At 41.8% G+C, this 16,731-nt stretch overlaps 1 protein-coding gene across 1 annotated transcript in view; it reads left to right on the top strand.

Moving 5' to 3' along the window:
• Window positions 1-15,751, top strand: part of LOC121535032 (ETS-related transcription factor Elf-1-like) — a 60,999-nt gene extending 45,248 nt beyond the window's left edge. Inside the window, exons 3-9 of the mRNA XM_041841712.2 lie at window positions 473-644; window positions 841-945; window positions 1,236-1,391; window positions 1,664-1,747; window positions 2,521-2,713; window positions 4,201-4,578; window positions 14,533-15,751. Coding sequence (XP_041697646.1) covers window positions 473-644; window positions 841-945; window positions 1,236-1,391; window positions 1,664-1,747; window positions 2,521-2,713; window positions 4,201-4,578; window positions 14,533-15,322 — 1,878 coding nt within the window. The 3' untranslated portion in view covers window positions 15,323-15,751. The remainder of the gene's footprint in view (window positions 1-472; window positions 645-840; window positions 946-1,235; window positions 1,392-1,663; window positions 1,748-2,520; window positions 2,714-4,200; window positions 4,579-14,532) is intronic.
• Window positions 15,752-16,731: the final 980 nt, after the last annotated feature.

Raw genomic sequence — 16,731 nt, 5'->3', positions numbered from 1 at the left:
GAATGGGGGGAGACTAGTTAAAAAAGGATTTCTAAGCTTTGAGACAGTTGAGACATGGATTGTGTATGTGTGCCATTGAGGGTGAATGGGCAAGACAAAATATTTAAGTGCCTTTGAATGGGGTATGGTAGTATGTGCCAGGCGCACCAGTTTGAATGTGTCAAGAACTGCAACGCTGCTGGGTTTTTCACGCTCAACAGTTTCCCGTGTGTATCAAGAATGGTCCACCACCCAAAGGACATCCAGCCAACTTGACACAACTGTGCATAGAGCTGTATGGTTTGTTAAACTTTGAAATCAATGGTTTTTGTTTGCCATACATTTTAAATTGAAAAATCAGTCTCAACATAATATTGTTATCATGGAATTGCCCATAAGATCAAAATGAAGCAATAGACATAGACATGTAATTCTGTGATCTAACGTCTGTGGTCTCTGTCGGTGTCTTCTGTTGGTCTCTCTGTGTGTCCAGCTGGATGACCCGTCCGTGTTTCCAGCTGTCATTGTAGAGCAGGTGCCCGCCGCTGACCTGATGCAGGTCTACTCAGGCATGGAGTCGGACGAGGTGGCCAACGGCATCATGGTGGACACCACTCTACACGTGGTGGAGGAGCCTATTATGGTTGGAGACGTGGGCCTCTCAGGTGAGGAGGAGGAGATGATACTTTACACATGCATGCATGCCTAGGGGATAGGGGCTAGGGGTTGTTTCCGGACAGGGCCTGGTATTACTTAAATGACCTAGAATTCACCCTTAGTGATTGTAACATCCTTTCACGTTTGTCTCTAAATCTGTCTTTTTCATGTTCTGATGTTAATCCCTGTCTGATTGACCAATAGAAACGACGATGTCAGGCACAGATGACAGCATGGAGACCAACGAGGCTGCGGCAGCCCTTCTCAATATGGAGTCACCAAACAATATCCTGGACGAGAAGCGCATGAGTACGATTTATGTTGTTTTGTTGTTGCTACTTGCTAGGAGGGGGGTTAGGGGAAGGACTATTTTTTTATATTTTGGTACCACTTGTTTGTTAACTGAATCCAATTTCTACCTCAGGGCATTTACCACTTTCAAAACATATTGTTAAAACTTACAAGTTTTTGATGGAGGCAATTTGTAGTATTTTCACTAACTCACATAATTATCTCTGGCTGTTGCTTTAGTTCACAGTCTCATAACATTACATAACTGGGAGTAATATTGAGTGTACTACTTTTTTCTATTGTTGTAGTTCACACCTATGGGACCATGTTGGAGTCTGACTACACATACATCCCTCTGCGGCCGGAGCCCAGTGGCTGCATGGATGTATCGCTGGACGAGGAAACATCCTCCATGGACGAGATCCCTCAGAAGAGCGTGTCCAAACCACAGAGGAAAAGTAAAGGTACTGCAGGGGGTCCTCCTGGACTGTAGGGGACAGTGTTAGAAAACATTAGGTGGTCAAACAACGTCATTTAGTCTTGTTTTTAAACTTCAAGATGAAAATATTCCATTTACACTCATGTTTCGGAGAGATTTTTTAAGAGTTACACAGGAGTGCCTTGGCAAATATATTTGCTTATAGCCGTATTAGCAAATGTTTCATAATACAGTGCTGATAATGTTTTTATTTAGCCACTTTTACTTAACCATTCTCCTTCCTTGTTCCCGTCTTAGTGCGCAAGCCGCGGGCGGTGCGTCCATGCTCCCCCATCACCACTCCCAGCCTGCCACTCAAGAAGAAGAGCAAAGAGGGCAAAGGTGAGCGTTCTTCTCAACCAGCTCACCTCTTGAAAAACAGGCAATCGCAATCAAGGTCTCTCCTGGCACCTTCTCAACCAGCGTGATTCTTGAAAGAAACAGCCAATCAAAATAAAGGTCTCTCCTGGCCCTGTCTCAACTGACTCGCCTCTTGAAAAAATTGCCAATCGATATCAAGGTCTCTCTCTTGGCCTACTCTGTGGGCGACTGTGCACGTTTCTGCTTGTAGAGTGGTGCAATCATCAACCAGCAGCCAATGTAGTCCAGTTGGGTAGGACCTCAGCTTGCTAATTGATGAGGTGCTCTCAAAGTGCTGTGTTTCACAGGGAAATAACTGTAATTGCGGGTGTGTGTTCCCTTGCACAGCACAGAGAGGGGATGGGGAGAGGGGGTTGGTTCAGCCGGACACGTATACATCACCCTGTCATGGTGGCTGGGACTCAAGTGGCTGCTGGAGGGGTTGCTGTTTCTAACCACTTCTGGTCCTAACCGTTTCACAAACATGAGTAATCTACTGCCAGAGCCCCATCCAATTATATATATTTTCCAACCCTAGGTACACACACACACACACACACGACGAGAACGACAAATTGATTTATTTAAGTTATGGGGAGGGAATGCTGTAATTGCGTCTCTGCCTATTTACATTTGTTAAGTAAAACCTCTGCAATGCTAAATGAATTATGGACGGGTGTAGCAGAGCTCCAAGCTCACATGTATTAGGCTCACATGTTAAAACTACAAATTCCTCTTTTATCCCCCCTACGTAGGGAACACCATCTACCTATGGGAGTTCCTCCTGGCCCTGTTGCAGGACAAGAACACATGTCCCAAGTACATCAAGTGGACGCAGAGGGAGAAGGGCATCTTTAAGCTGGTGGACTCCAAGGCTGTGTCCAAACTGTGGGGCAAGCACAAGAACAAACCTGACATGAACTATGAAACTATGGGCAGAGCACTCAGGTGAGAGGATTGTTATTACACACATGGTGTTGGCCAACATCATAGTGTTAGGAAACCAATAACTAGCCTACTGATTTTACTGCACTCGTTATGTCTAGGGGTCTTAGGCCTAGCTACATGGTCTGTAATCTGATTTGATTTGTTCATAAATGTGAGAAGTAAGCATATGCAACCAGGTATTTATGCATGTGCCCAGGGAGACAGCCACCTTACCTTAGGTCAAGTCATGACTCCCATGATCGTTTAAGCAGATTAGTTTTTGTTCAAAGTGGTGATCTCAAAATAAATATATACAAGGGAAAATCTAGTCAATCGCACAACTGGATGCATTCAATCAAAATGTGTCTTACATAGATTTTTTCCGGCTTGGGGAGTCAAACCAGCAATTTTTCAGTTGATGGCCCAACACACTTAACCACTAGGCTACCTGCCACACCTTACAAAGAGGCATTCCTAAACTAAAGAGGCTAACTAACACAAAACCACATCAAAAACTGGCAGGCCCAGGCCTCTGGTCACAGATTGCCAATAATCCTGACGGCTCCCACCTGTGGACTTAATGGGATACTTTGGGATTTTGGCAATGAGGCCCTTTATCTACTTCCCAAAAGTCAGATGAACTCGTGGATAACATTTGTATGTCTTTGTGTCCATAATGAAGGAAGTCAGAGGTAGTTTTGCGAGCCAATGCTAACTAGTGTTAGCGCAATGACTGAAAGTCTATGTGTATCTACTAGCATGCTAGCAGATAACCATAAACTTCCAGTCATTGCTCTAACGCTAGTTAGCATTGGCTCGCGAAATTATCTCTAACTGCCACCTGGGGATGGAGTATGGAAGTGCATGGTAGTGTGTTTGTCTATGTCCTGACACTAAACTACCCCTCATTTCATAACACAGTTAAAAAGGGTATCATGTTAAAATGTCTGTGCACCTGTTGCAGTAAAAAGCACTACAAAAAGTAAAAAATGGAATAAGTGCTTCTAGATCACATAGATGCCAAACCGCACATACAGTATGTGGTGTCGTACAAAATCTCAACTCACCCCCATCCCCTTCTCCTCTTGAAGGCAGTATTATAACGTCAATGAAACCTACTTTGAATTTGTTTTAATACAGTGAGCAAGGCACTGGGTGTCAGGCAGACAAGTCTGGCTGACATCTACAAATAAAAGAGCCCACACAAAATATTATTATGGACCCCAGACATCCTTTGTACCAGGACTTGAAGTCACGTCTCTCAGGTCAACATTATCAAGGACCAGGTTATAAAAGAAATAGAGCAAAGCAATCATCAATTCCAATGGCACCTTATTCAAACCACGGCCATTATCGGGGTAGCAAGCGAAAGTGTTCCACTGAAGTAAATTTAGAAAAGTGCTAAAATGTTCCTCAAGTCTCTTTCTGTTTGTAATGTTACCTCATGTTTACTCAATGCCACAAACAAAATGATCTTACCTTAACTGTCACTTCTCTCCCTCCCTAAGGTATTACTACCAGCGCGGTATCCTGGCTAAGGTGGAGGGCCAGCGGCTAGTCTACCAGTTTAAAGAGATGCCTCCTGACCTAGTGGTGATTGAAGAGGACACATGCCCCGAACTCAGCCCTGGCTATGGGGGTCACCGCCCCAGCCACCACGGCCGGGGAATGGGGGGCCGTGGAGGCCCCAGAGGGGGTCACGGTAAAAACCCTGCTCATGGGCACCATCCTATATTGGTAAAACAAGTGAAGAGAGAGCCTATTGATATGGATGGAGGGCTGTACCCTGAGCTCAATGGTAAACATGCAGAACAGATGATCCAGACGGTCCACGTGCTGCAGCCCAACCAGGGGGCGGCTGTGCCGGCCTCCTCGCACACTGTGAGGTGAGAGATGGATGGACATATGTACACACACACGTGCATACTCGCACGCATATCCATACGCACGTAGATGCACGCGCACGCGCACACACGTAACATAGCGAACCGTGGCTATTGGACCTAGGCCTTCAGTGTGAGAAAATATCTTCCAAAACATTGTACCAAACTCCCAAATCTCAAAAAACAGAGACAGCACCTGCACTAGCGTTACCAGCAACAACAACCTCATTGCTTACATAACCTATGGTAGCCTAACGCCATCACTATCACCAAAACAATAATAAGCCAGTAGGTTCCAATCATAAGAATACAAAAACAGAACCATTAGGCTAAGCATTTCCAAATCGAAATACAACTATTACTTCCCATTGCAAACATGGTGACCCATATGGCTCAGTTGGTAGAGCATGGCACTTGCAACACTAGCGTTGTTGGTTCGATTCCCATGAGGGACCAATATGAAAAATGTATGCACTCACTACTGTAAGTTGCTCTGGATAAGAGTGTCTACTAAATGACTAAAATGTTAAATGTTCAGCATACAAAGTAACCAGTGGTTTAAATGCAACAATGTTTCACACCAGGGTTGGGCTCAATTGAGCATTCCTCATAATGAATTCCTATTGAAGTAGTAAATGGGATATTGAATTCTGTGAAATTCAAATGTCTATTCTACATTAAGTATAGTCTATACATCTTGTGGATCAAACGTCGTTAAATACAGTACATGCAAATTAAATATTGTTTGGTCGTTCCATGTAATTTCAGCAAGCCATGACACCCACCATCTCAGATTGTTCTGAAATCGTTTCTGTAGTTAGAAAAAGATAAGATTAACATTCCTGCTAAATTATTTTGTTGAAATATAATTTGATCTCTGAGAAATTAAGCAAATTGATTGCACCCAAATTGGCTATTTTAATTTATAGTATTCATATAATATTCTGTAAATATAGTACCTTACATCCGATTTGGACCAAACTTTTTTCTAACAATGAGTAAGACACGGGTAATCCAAATAAATGGTCAAAAGCCACCCACGGACCCCCCACATCCCATGTCAATCCCAACCCAACAATGAGTATACAGTATCAGTTCTCAATGTCTGACAAGTAGTATGGAGCTGCGGCTCTGAGTATTGTTTCTTCATCCTATGTAATGTATTCTCAGTGAATTTGGTGATGTTTTTTTTCCACTGTTCAGAAATTTGTAATTGAATCTGTTAGGTTTATGTCCCATCCTATATCCTGATATTACCAGGTTCTGACCACTAGATGGTGCTTTTCCTGCTATTAGCTTAATTTCTCAGAGATCAAATTATATTTCAACAAAATAATGTTGCAGGAATGGTAATCTTATCTAACAACAGAAACTATTTAAGACTCCTGAACAGCTAATCATGGCTACCCGGACTATTTGCACCCCCATCCCATCTTTTTACGCTGCTGCTACTCTGTTAATTATTTAGGCATAGTCACTTTAACTCTAGCCACATGTATATATTACCTCAACTACCTAAACTTTTTGTTGTTGTTTTATTTTACTTTTTTATTAAGAAATAATTGCATTGTTGGTTAAGGGCTGTAAGTAAGCATTTCACGGTAATGTCTACACCTGTTATGTGGCAAATAAAATTGGATTTGATTTGATTTCAGAACAATCTGAGATGGATGTCGAAATCCTCTTTCTTGTGCTTTTTGAGGTGGAACGACCCTGATGAAACAATTGATTTTCAGGACAAAATCTTAAAATGAATGATCAAGGAAAACAAAACCTGTATTCAAATATTCTAAGTTATTATATTTCATCAATCACTTAAATTTGGTTAAATATGGGGAAAATGCTACATTTCCCAGAATACATTAGTTTAACCCTCAAGTTAAGTTCCAAGGCCTTAAAAAAAGCAGCCAAACAAATGAAATGGTTGATGGAAATATAATTGGCTATTCTAAGCACTAAGGTTAAAATAGTATATGAACATTATTTCCAGAAAAAAAGTAATATTTTCTTTGGTATCTGGAAGTGTAACCTGTCAGATTCAATGAAACTCTCATGTTCAACATAATGACTGAGTGAAATTGCACTGAATTCAATTCTACTTCCAATTTATTTTTTTATTTTTTTGGGGGGTAGATCAGCTTTAATATTGCAGATAGATTGTAGCTTCCATCAATGTAACTGTCTGCATCAATTCCAATCCCCCATATATAGTCGGAAGTTTACATACACTTAGGTTGGAGTCATTAAAACTAGTTTTTCAACCACTCCACAAATTTCTTGTTAACAAACTATAGTTTTGGCAAGTCGTTTAGGACATCTACTTTGTGCATGACACAAGTAATTTTTCCAACAATTGTTTACAGACAGATTATTTCACTTATAATTCACTGTATCACAATTCCAGTGGGTCAGAAGTTTACATACACAAAGTTGACTGTGCCTTTAAACAGCTTGGAAAATTCCAGAAAATGATGTAATGGCTTTAGAAGCTTCTGATAGGCTAATTGACATCATTTGAGTCAATTGGAGGTGTACCTGTGGTTTTATTTCAAGGCTTACCTTCAAACTCAGTGCCTCTTTGCTTGACATAATGGGAAAATCAAAAGAAATCAGCCAAGACCTCAGAAAAAAAATTGTACACCTCCACACGTCTGGTTCATCCTTGGGAGCAATTTCCAAACGCCTGAAATTACCACGTTCATCTGTACAAGCAATAGTATGCAAGTATAAACACCATGGGACCACGCATACCACTCAGGAAGGAGACGTGTTCTGTCTCCTATAGATGAACGTACTTAGGTGCGAAAAGTGCAAATCAATCCCAGAACAACAGCAAAGGACCTTGTGAAGATGCTAGAGGAAACAGATACAAAAGTATCTATATCCACAGTAAAATGAGTCCTATATCAACATAACCTGAAAGGCCGCTCAGCAAGGAAGAGGCCACTGCTCCAAAACCGCCATAGAAAAGCCAGACTAAGGTTTGCAACTGCACATGGGGACAAAGATTGTACTTTTTGGAGAAATGTCCTCTGGTCTGATGAAACAAAAATAGAACTGTTTGGCCATAATGACCATCCTTATGTTTGAAGGAAAAATGGGGAGGCTTGCAAGCCGAAGAACACCATCCCAACCGTGAAGCACAGGGGTGGCAGCAGCATGCTGTGGGGGTGCTTTGCAGGAGGGACTGGTACACTTCACATCAGTCAGGAAGTTAAAGCTTGGTCGCAAATGGGTCTTCCAAATGAACAATCATACTTCCAAAGTTGTGGCAAAATGGCTTAAAGACAACAAAGTCAATGTATTGGAGTGGTCATCACAAAGCCCTGACCTCAATCCTATAGAACATTTGTGGGCAGAACTGAAAAAGTGTGTGCGAGCAATGAGGCCTACAAACCTGACTCAGTTACCCCAGCTCTGTCAGGAGGAATGGGCCAAAATTCACCCAACTTATTGTGGGAAGCTTGTGGAAGGCTACCCAAAACGTTTGACCCAAGTGAAACAATTTAAAGGCAATGCTACCAAATACTAATTGAGTGTATGTAAACCTCTGACCCACTGGGAATGTGATGAAAGAAATAAAAGCTGAAATAAATCATTCTCTCTACTATTATTCTGACATTTCACATTCTTAAAATAAAGTGGTGATCCTAACTGACCTAAGACAGGGAATTTTTACTAGGATTAAATGTCAGGAATTGTGAAAACTGAGTTTAAATGTATTTGGCTAAGGTGTATGTAAACTTCAGACTTCAACTGTGTATGTACAGTGGGGAAAAAAAGTATTTAGTCAGCCACCAATTGTGCAAGTTCTCCCACTTAAAAATATGAGAGAGGCCTGTAATTTTCATCATAGGTACACGTCAACTATGACAGACAAAATGAGAATTTTTTTCCCAGAAATTCACATTGTAGGATTTTTAATGAATTTTTTTGCAAATTATGGTGGAAAATAAGTATTTGGTCAATAACAAAAGATTCTCAATACTTTGTTATATACCCTTTGTTGGCAATGACACAGGTCAAATGTTTTCTGTAAGTCTTCACAAGGTTTTCACACACTGTTGCTGGTATTTTGGCCCATTCCTCCATGCAGATCTCCTCTAGAGCAGTGATGTTTTGGGGCTGTCGCTGGGCAACACAGACTTTCAACTCCCTCCAAAGATTTTCTATGGGGTTGAGATCTGGAGACTGGCTAGGCCACTCCAGGACCTTGAAATGCTTCTTACGAAGCCACTCCTTCGTTGCCCGGGCGGTGTGTTTGGGATCATTGTCATGCTGAAAGACCCAGCCACGTTTCATCTTCAATGCCCTTGCTGATGGAAGGAGGTTTTCACTCAAAATCTCACGATACATAGCCCCATTCATTCTTTCCTTTACACGGATCAGTCGTCCTGGTCCCTTTGCAGAAAAACAGCCCCAAAGCATGATGTTTCCACCCCCATGCTTCACAGTAGGTATGGTGTTCTTTGGATGCAACTCAGCATTCTTTGTCCTCCAAACACGACGAGTTGAGTTTTTACCAAAAAAGTTATATTTTGGTTTCATCTGACCATATGACATTCTCCCAATCCTCTTCTGGATCATCCAAATGCACTCTAGCAAACTTCAGACGGGCCTGGACATGTACTGGCTTAAGCAGGGGGGACACATCTGGCACTGCAGGATTTGAGTCCCTGGCGGCGTAGTGTGTTACTGATGGTAGGCTTTGTTACTTTGGTCCCAGCTCTCTGCAGGTTATTCACTAGGTCCCCCGTGTGGTTCTGGGATTTTGCTCACCGTTCTTGTGATCATTTTGACTCCACGGGGTGAGATCTTGCGTGGAGCCCAAGATCGAGGGAGATTATCAGTGGTCTTGTATGTCTTCCATTTCATAATAATTGCTCCCACAGTTGATTTCTTCAAACCAAGCTGCTTACCTATTGCAGATTCAGTCATCCCAGCCTGGTGCAGGTCTACAATTTTGTTTCTGGTGTCCTTTGACAGCTCTTTGGTCTTGGCCATAGTGGAGTTTGGAGTGTGACTGTTTGAGGTTGTGGACAGGTGTCTTTTATACTGATAACTAGTTCAAACAGGTGCCATTAATACAGATAACGAGTGGAGGACAGAGGAGCCTCTTAAAGAAGAAGTTACAGGTCTGTGAGAGCCAGAAATCTTGCTTGTTTGTAGGTGACCAAATACTTATTTTCCACCATAATTAGCAAATAAATTCATTAAAAATCCTACAATGTGATTTTCTGGATTTTTTCTCCTCAATTTGTCTGTCATAGTTGACGTGTACCTATGATGAAAATTACAGGCCTCTCATCTTTTTAAGTGGGAGAACTTGCACAATTGGTGGCTGACTAAATATTTTTTCCCCCACTGTATATATATATATATATATATATATATATATACACAGTATATACATACACATACATACCCACATATATAAATATATAGTATAAATAGTACCACACCTACTCATTCAAGGGTTTTACTTTATTTTTACTATTTTCTACATTGTAGAATAATATTGAAGACATCAGAACTATGAAATAACACATATGGAATAATGTAGTAACCAAAAAAGTGTTAAACAAATCAAAATATATTTGAGATTCTTCAAATAGCCACCCTTTGCCTTGATGACAGCTTTGCACACTATTGGCATTCTCTCAACCAGCTTCACCTGTTATGCTTTTCCAACAGTCTTGAAGGAGTTCCCACATATGCTGAGCACTTGTTGGCTGCTTTCCCGGTCCGTCTCATCCCAAACCATCTCAATTTGGTTGAGGTCGGGGGATTGTAGAGGCCAGGTCATCTGATGCAGCACTCCATCACTCTCCTTCTTGGTAAAATAGCCCTTACACAGCCTGGAGGTTTGTTGGGTCATTGTCCTGTTGAAAAACAAATGACAGTCCCACTAAGCCCAAACCAGATGGGATGGCGTATCGCTGCAGAATGCTGTGGTAGCCATGCTGGTTAAGTCTGCCTTGAATTCTAAATAAATCACAGACAGTGTCACCAGCAAAGCACCCCCACACGATAACACCTCCTTCTCCATGCTTTACAGTGGGAACTACAGATGCAGAGATCATCCATTCACCCGCACCGCGTCTCACAATGACACGGTGGTTGGAACCAAAAATCTCAAATTTGGACTCCAGACCAAAGGACAAATTTCCATCGGTCTAATGTCCATTGCTCGTGTTTCTTGGGCCAAGCAAGTCTCTTCTTCTTATTGTTGTCCTTTAGTAGTGGTTTCTTTGCAGCAATTCGACCATGAAGGCCTGATTCACACAGTCCCATCTGAACAGTTGATGTTGAGATGTGTCTGTGACTTGAACTCTGTGAAGCATTTATTTGGGCTGCAATTTCTGAGGCTGGTAACTCTAATGAACTTATCCTCTGCAGCAGAGGTAACTCTGGGTCTTCCATTCCTGTAGCGGTCCTCTTGAGAGCCAATTTCATTATAAAGCTTGATGGTCAGTTAGGATCACCACTTTATTTTAAGAATGTGAAATGTCAGAATAATAGTAGAGAGAATGGTTTATTTCATTGACAAGGTTAGAAATAATGATTTTTAATATAAATAATAATTGTGTCCTTCATACTTTCATCAAAGAATCCTCCATTTGCAGCAGTTAGAGCCTTGCAGACATTTGGCATTCTAGTTGTCAATTTGTTGAGGTAATCTGAAGAGATTTCACCCCATGCTTCCTGAAGCACCTCCCACAAGTTGGATTGGCTTGATGGGCACTTCTTACGCACCATACGATCAAGCTGCTCCCACAACAGCTCAATAGGGTTGAAATCCGGTTACTGTGCTGGCCACTCCATTATAGACAGAATACCAGCTGACTGCTTCTTCCCTAAATACTTCTTGCATAGTTTGGAGCTGTGCTTTGGGTTGGCCTGTTGTAGGAGGAAATTGGCTCCAATCAAGCGCCGTCCACAGGGTATGGCATGGCGTTGCAAAATGGAGTGATAGCCTTCCTTCTTCAAGATCCCTTTTACCCTGTACAAATCTCCCACTTTACCACCACCAAAGCACTCCCAGACCATCACATTGCCTCCACCTTGCTTGACAGATGGCATCAAGCACTCCTCCAGCATCTTTTCATTTGGTCTGCGTCTCACAAATGTTCTTCTTTGTGATCCGAACACCTCAAACTTCGATTCGTCTGTCCATAACACTTTTTTCCAATTTTCTTCTGTCCAGTGTCTGTGTTCTTTTGCCCATCTTAATCTTTTCTTTTTATTGGCCAGTCTGAGATATGGCTTTTTCTTTGCAACTCTGCCTAGAAGGTCAGCATCCCGGAGTCGCCTCTTCACTGTTGAAGTTGAGACTGGTGTTTTGCGGGTACTATTTAATGAAGCTGCCAGTTGAGGACCTGTGAGGCGTCTGTTTCTCAAACTAGACACTCTAATGTATTTGTCCTCTTGCTCAGTTGTGCACCGGGCCTCCCACTCCTCTTTCTATTCTGGTTAGAGCCAGTTTGCGCTGTTCTGTGAAGGGAGTAGTACACCGCGTTGTACAAGATCTTCAGTTTCTTGGCAATTTTTCGCTTGGAATAGCCTTCATTTCTCAGAACAAGAATAGACTGACGAGTTTAATAATATAATAATAATATGCCATTTAGCAGACGCTTTTATCCAAAGCGACTTACAGTCATGCGTGCATACATTTTTGTGTATGGGTGGTCCCGGGGATCGAACCCACTACCTTGGCGTTACAAGCGCCGTGCTCTACCAGCTGAGCTACAGAGTACCAGCTGACCTACAGAGGAGTTTCAGAAGAAAGTTATTTGTTTCTGGCCATTTTGATTCTGTAATCGAACCCACAATTGCTGATGCTCCAGATACTCAACTAGTCTCAAGAAGGCCAGTTTTATTGATTCTTTAATCAGCACAACAGTTTTCAGCTGTGCTAACATAATTGCAAAATGGTTCTCTAATGATCAATTAGCCTTTTAAAATGATAAACTTGGATTAGCAAACACAACGTGCCATTGGAACACAAGACTGATGGTTGCTGATAATGGGCCTCTGTACGCCTATGTAGATATTCCATAAAAAATCAGCCATTTCCAGCTACAATAGCCATTTACAACATTAACAATGTCTACACTGTATTTCTGATCAATTTGATGTTATTTTAATGGACAAAAAAATAGACACAATCTATTTTACAATAGTTATATTTTGTTAGTTTTTAGTCCTGTCCTTCCTCTACCCTCAACCTCTCCCATTTTATTTCTGATGTCCATCCAGTTTGATTTTATTTGCTATATATTTTTAACTGTGCTGTTTCACAAAAGTTCTGAACCTATATACATTTTACAGAAACAGTGATCTATATTTTACGTTTGTTATGTTGTTGTTATTAGTTGTTGTTAGTTGTTATTAGTCCCATCCTTCAGCTCCATTCAACCCCTCCCATCTATCGCTTAACACCATCCATATTGGATTTCTATTTGCCATATATTTTTCAACTGTGCTTTGATGCTTCACAAAGGTTCTGAACCTTTCTATTCTCATAGTTTCTACAGATTGAAATTAAAGATAAACATTTTTTGCTAAAAGTATTATTATATTATTGATTGACTATGACTTTTCAAATCACCCAGTATTGCTATCAGCGTTAGCTCCAGGTAAATTGCAATTCTTCAGCCATTCCTGGACCTGTGACCAAAAACAAGATACATATGGACAGTACTTCCTGTTACTCAAATAAAAATTATACATCCTGTGATTAATAATTAATTAGAATTTCAACTCATGATTTGAATGGGAGTCAATTCTGAATTGAGCCCAACCCTGTTTCACATATTATAACACATTCTTTTCAAAGCGATAGCTAACAACTGCAAGCGAGCAGCAATAAAAAACAACAACAGTTCAACTCACCAGATGATGATCATTTGAAACTTAACTTCTTGTTGAAAGTTAATTTTGAAAAGGTGCAAAGCTATCAAATTAGCATCAACATCTTCGATAACACCTGCAGCTGCCGCCGCACACAAGCCTACAACAAAAACTAGCTAGATTAGACCATGGGAAAACTACTGCTCGCTATTGCGCAGTGACCTGTCTGCCTTTGAGAAGGCAGAAGTTTCCATACGTTTTAATAAAAATGGTCCCACCCATTACAAGTCTAAATGTGATTGGTTGATTTAGCTGTCACTCCAAAATTCTGCTCTAATACGGTTGAATGGCAGATGCCTTCTATTGAACTTCTGAGGGCCTAGCCAATGGTGAGCTATCTAGCTAGATTTATTTACATTTACATTTTAGTCATTATCCAGAGCGACTTACAGTTAGTGAGTGCATACATTTTCATACTGTATCATACTGCATACATTTTCATTTATCTCCCTAGAGACCACCAAAGACAAATCCTGTTTGCATCTTTTTCTCCACAGTTTTAACCCTTTCCTTTCCAACACAAACTGAAGAGATTCAATCAGAATGTCATTGAAAATAAGAATATAATCATAATATCATTGAAATATTATTAAAAAGATGAAATAGAAATTAAAATAACATTTATATTTTAAAAATACATACATTCTTGGGCCTTCTCTTTGTCCTTGAGAGTCCATTCAACATAGATGTATTGTGTGGTATTCTACAGATGTACTTGATTAGCTGAAGGCTGTATAACATAATGCATAGTGTGTTGCTGCGTGTTCTGTTATTATACCTTTCACATACTGAGATGTGGTATAGTCTGTTGCAGTCAGATTTTGAAAGCTCATATAGCATGTCAGTATGTAACATACTGGAAGCTACTTGTGTGCCTAAAGATATGTTCTATACCATAGTAGATTATACTAGAATAGAGTTCTATTTAATTCTGTGTGTCCAATGGAGTCTGAACCTGACTGTTAAGCACTTTGTGTCAACTGCTGATGTAAAAACAGTTTCATAGAATACATTTGATTGACCTGATCTCCTCTTTCTCCTCAGGAACATCAACATGGCTACCTCCGTCCCCATGGTCCTGACGTCGTCCGGCCAGTTGCAGCCCCTCCTGTCCAACTGCGACTCCAGCCTCTCCTCCCCGCCCAGGGTCATCCTCCACACTGTCCCCTCCACCACCACGGGGGGCAAGGATGTCCTCACCATCCAGACAGCCTCCTTGGCCACCGGGGCGGGCAGCCTCCAGGACCACCACCATCAGCACCAGCACCCCCAATTTATGGTCACCAGCCTGGGCTCCACCACTACCAATACGGGGGTCATCAGCTCCACCACAGCCTCCCTCAACGGCCTCCCCCGCCTAGTCACCCTCAATGCGGCCACTGGTCAACCCATGGTGGCCCAGCAACCAGGATCAGTCATCACCACCGTGCTCAAGTCCTCCAGCGGTGGCGAGCTCCTCCATGGCCTGCACGGCATCAAGGAGGAGATGCTGGACTCCTACTACCTACAGTCATTGGTTAATGGAGACCCTTCCTTTGGGATGGAGGCAGGGGAAGCAGAGCTCACCTACAGGACTGTGATCATTGGGACGAACCAAAGCCTTGGACAGAGCCAGGGGGAGACTGGCAGCGAGTCCCCAGTGAACGGACACTTTGCCCAGGGAAGCAGCCCCAGCGAGGGCCTTACCCCTGTGGAGGAGCTGGAGGTACGTGGGGAGATGGCCCTGCAGCCAGAGCACATGCTGGGGGTCAAGGGGCTCCAGGAGCTGCCGGAGATCACTGTCCACCTCCCGGCCTCCTTCATCCAGATCAAGACAGAGCCCACAGAGGCCTAGTAGGCCTGGACTCTCCCACCAAAGCTGGACTATGGAATCAACATAAAAAAGACTTATTAACTAAGTTTCCTTTTCCTTATCCCAATAATAATCTGATTTTGAAAAACTATGGATTTTGAAATGTGGAGCGACAAACAGGCCAAATGTCGGCCCCTGCAGGATTTTTTTGTTTACTCACAGCTGTTCTAGTCACGTGCCTAAATTTTAACATCAAGGGATTGTTTTGTGATGTGTTGTTGAAGGCTCCATTGATCCGATAGAGCTCCACAGTGGAGGTGTCATAAAACCTAGCTGTCAAACAGGGAAATGGTTCCAATCATTTTTCCACCATCCATTTTTCCCATTGGGAAAAAATAAGGGCTGCGTTTCGTGTAGGCTTACCGTGGCGTGACGTTTTGATAACCATGTACATCTCTCTTGGACTAGGTGACTTTTATCAATATATTCGGCTCTATTTACTCTCAGACTCGAAAATGCTAATTAGCATCAAAGTAGACATCATGCAAGACTACAAATCCCTGCAAGCTCCTGCACGTTATCTCTACCTAACAGGGGTTGTGTCAATTAAACAAAAACTTGCACAAGACAGTTCACAGAATTGTCAATTTAAAGAAATGTTGCCAATTTATTCATTACTGAATTTAGCGAACATTAGATAGTTAATCCAGAGATTCTTACCTTTGCCTCGATTTGGCAGTCTTGTCCAGACCATCATGGAATTTGTAGTTCTTTATGATAGCCACATGAGCAGCTAATTAGCATTACATTTTTAGGGGGTAAATACAGGCATATATATTGATAAAAGTCACCTTGTCCTAGAGACACGGTTATCAAAATGTCACGTCAGGGTAAGCCTACACAAAACACAGCCGTTATTTTAAGTCTCTAAAATACCCTATGGGAAAAACGATTGGAACCATTTTCTTGTTTTACCGCTAGGTTTATGGGTATTATGACTCATACTGTGGTACTCTATTGAGGGCCTATCAAACTATCTACCTACCTTGCTTCTGTCAGTAGTCCCGCCCCCGCCCCCTTCCCAAATCCCACCCCACCAGGAGAACAGCCATTGTATAACCAGGAATCTCCCCTACCACACATGCCAGTTAGACTAGTCCATTCTCTACCTACCAGTACATCTCATCAGACTTGTGTAAATTCTAACAGACAAAAACAGCAAACTAAAAACAGGAGCTGGGTACTCATCTGGGAGAATGCAATGAAATCAGACTTGATGAGCAGAAAAGGTTTTTTTCAAAGGACGATCAATGGAAATGTACCTCACAAACCTTTTCTGAAGAGTGCCTTATACGGAAAGGTACAACGGTTCAAACTCTTGATTTGAAAAGTCTGTGAGGAGAAAAAATGACGGTTCAGATTGTTTTGACTTTTCCGGAATTTCTTCCAGA

This window comes from Coregonus clupeaformis, chromosome 2 (genome assembly GCF_020615455.1).
Source record: "Coregonus clupeaformis isolate EN_2021a chromosome 2, ASM2061545v1, whole genome shotgun sequence".
In the NCBI taxonomy this organism is placed as follows: domain Eukaryota; kingdom Metazoa; phylum Chordata; class Actinopteri; order Salmoniformes; family Salmonidae; genus Coregonus; species Coregonus clupeaformis.
Note: the sequence above shows the minus strand (reverse complement) of the source record. Positions and strands in the feature narration are given on the sequence as shown.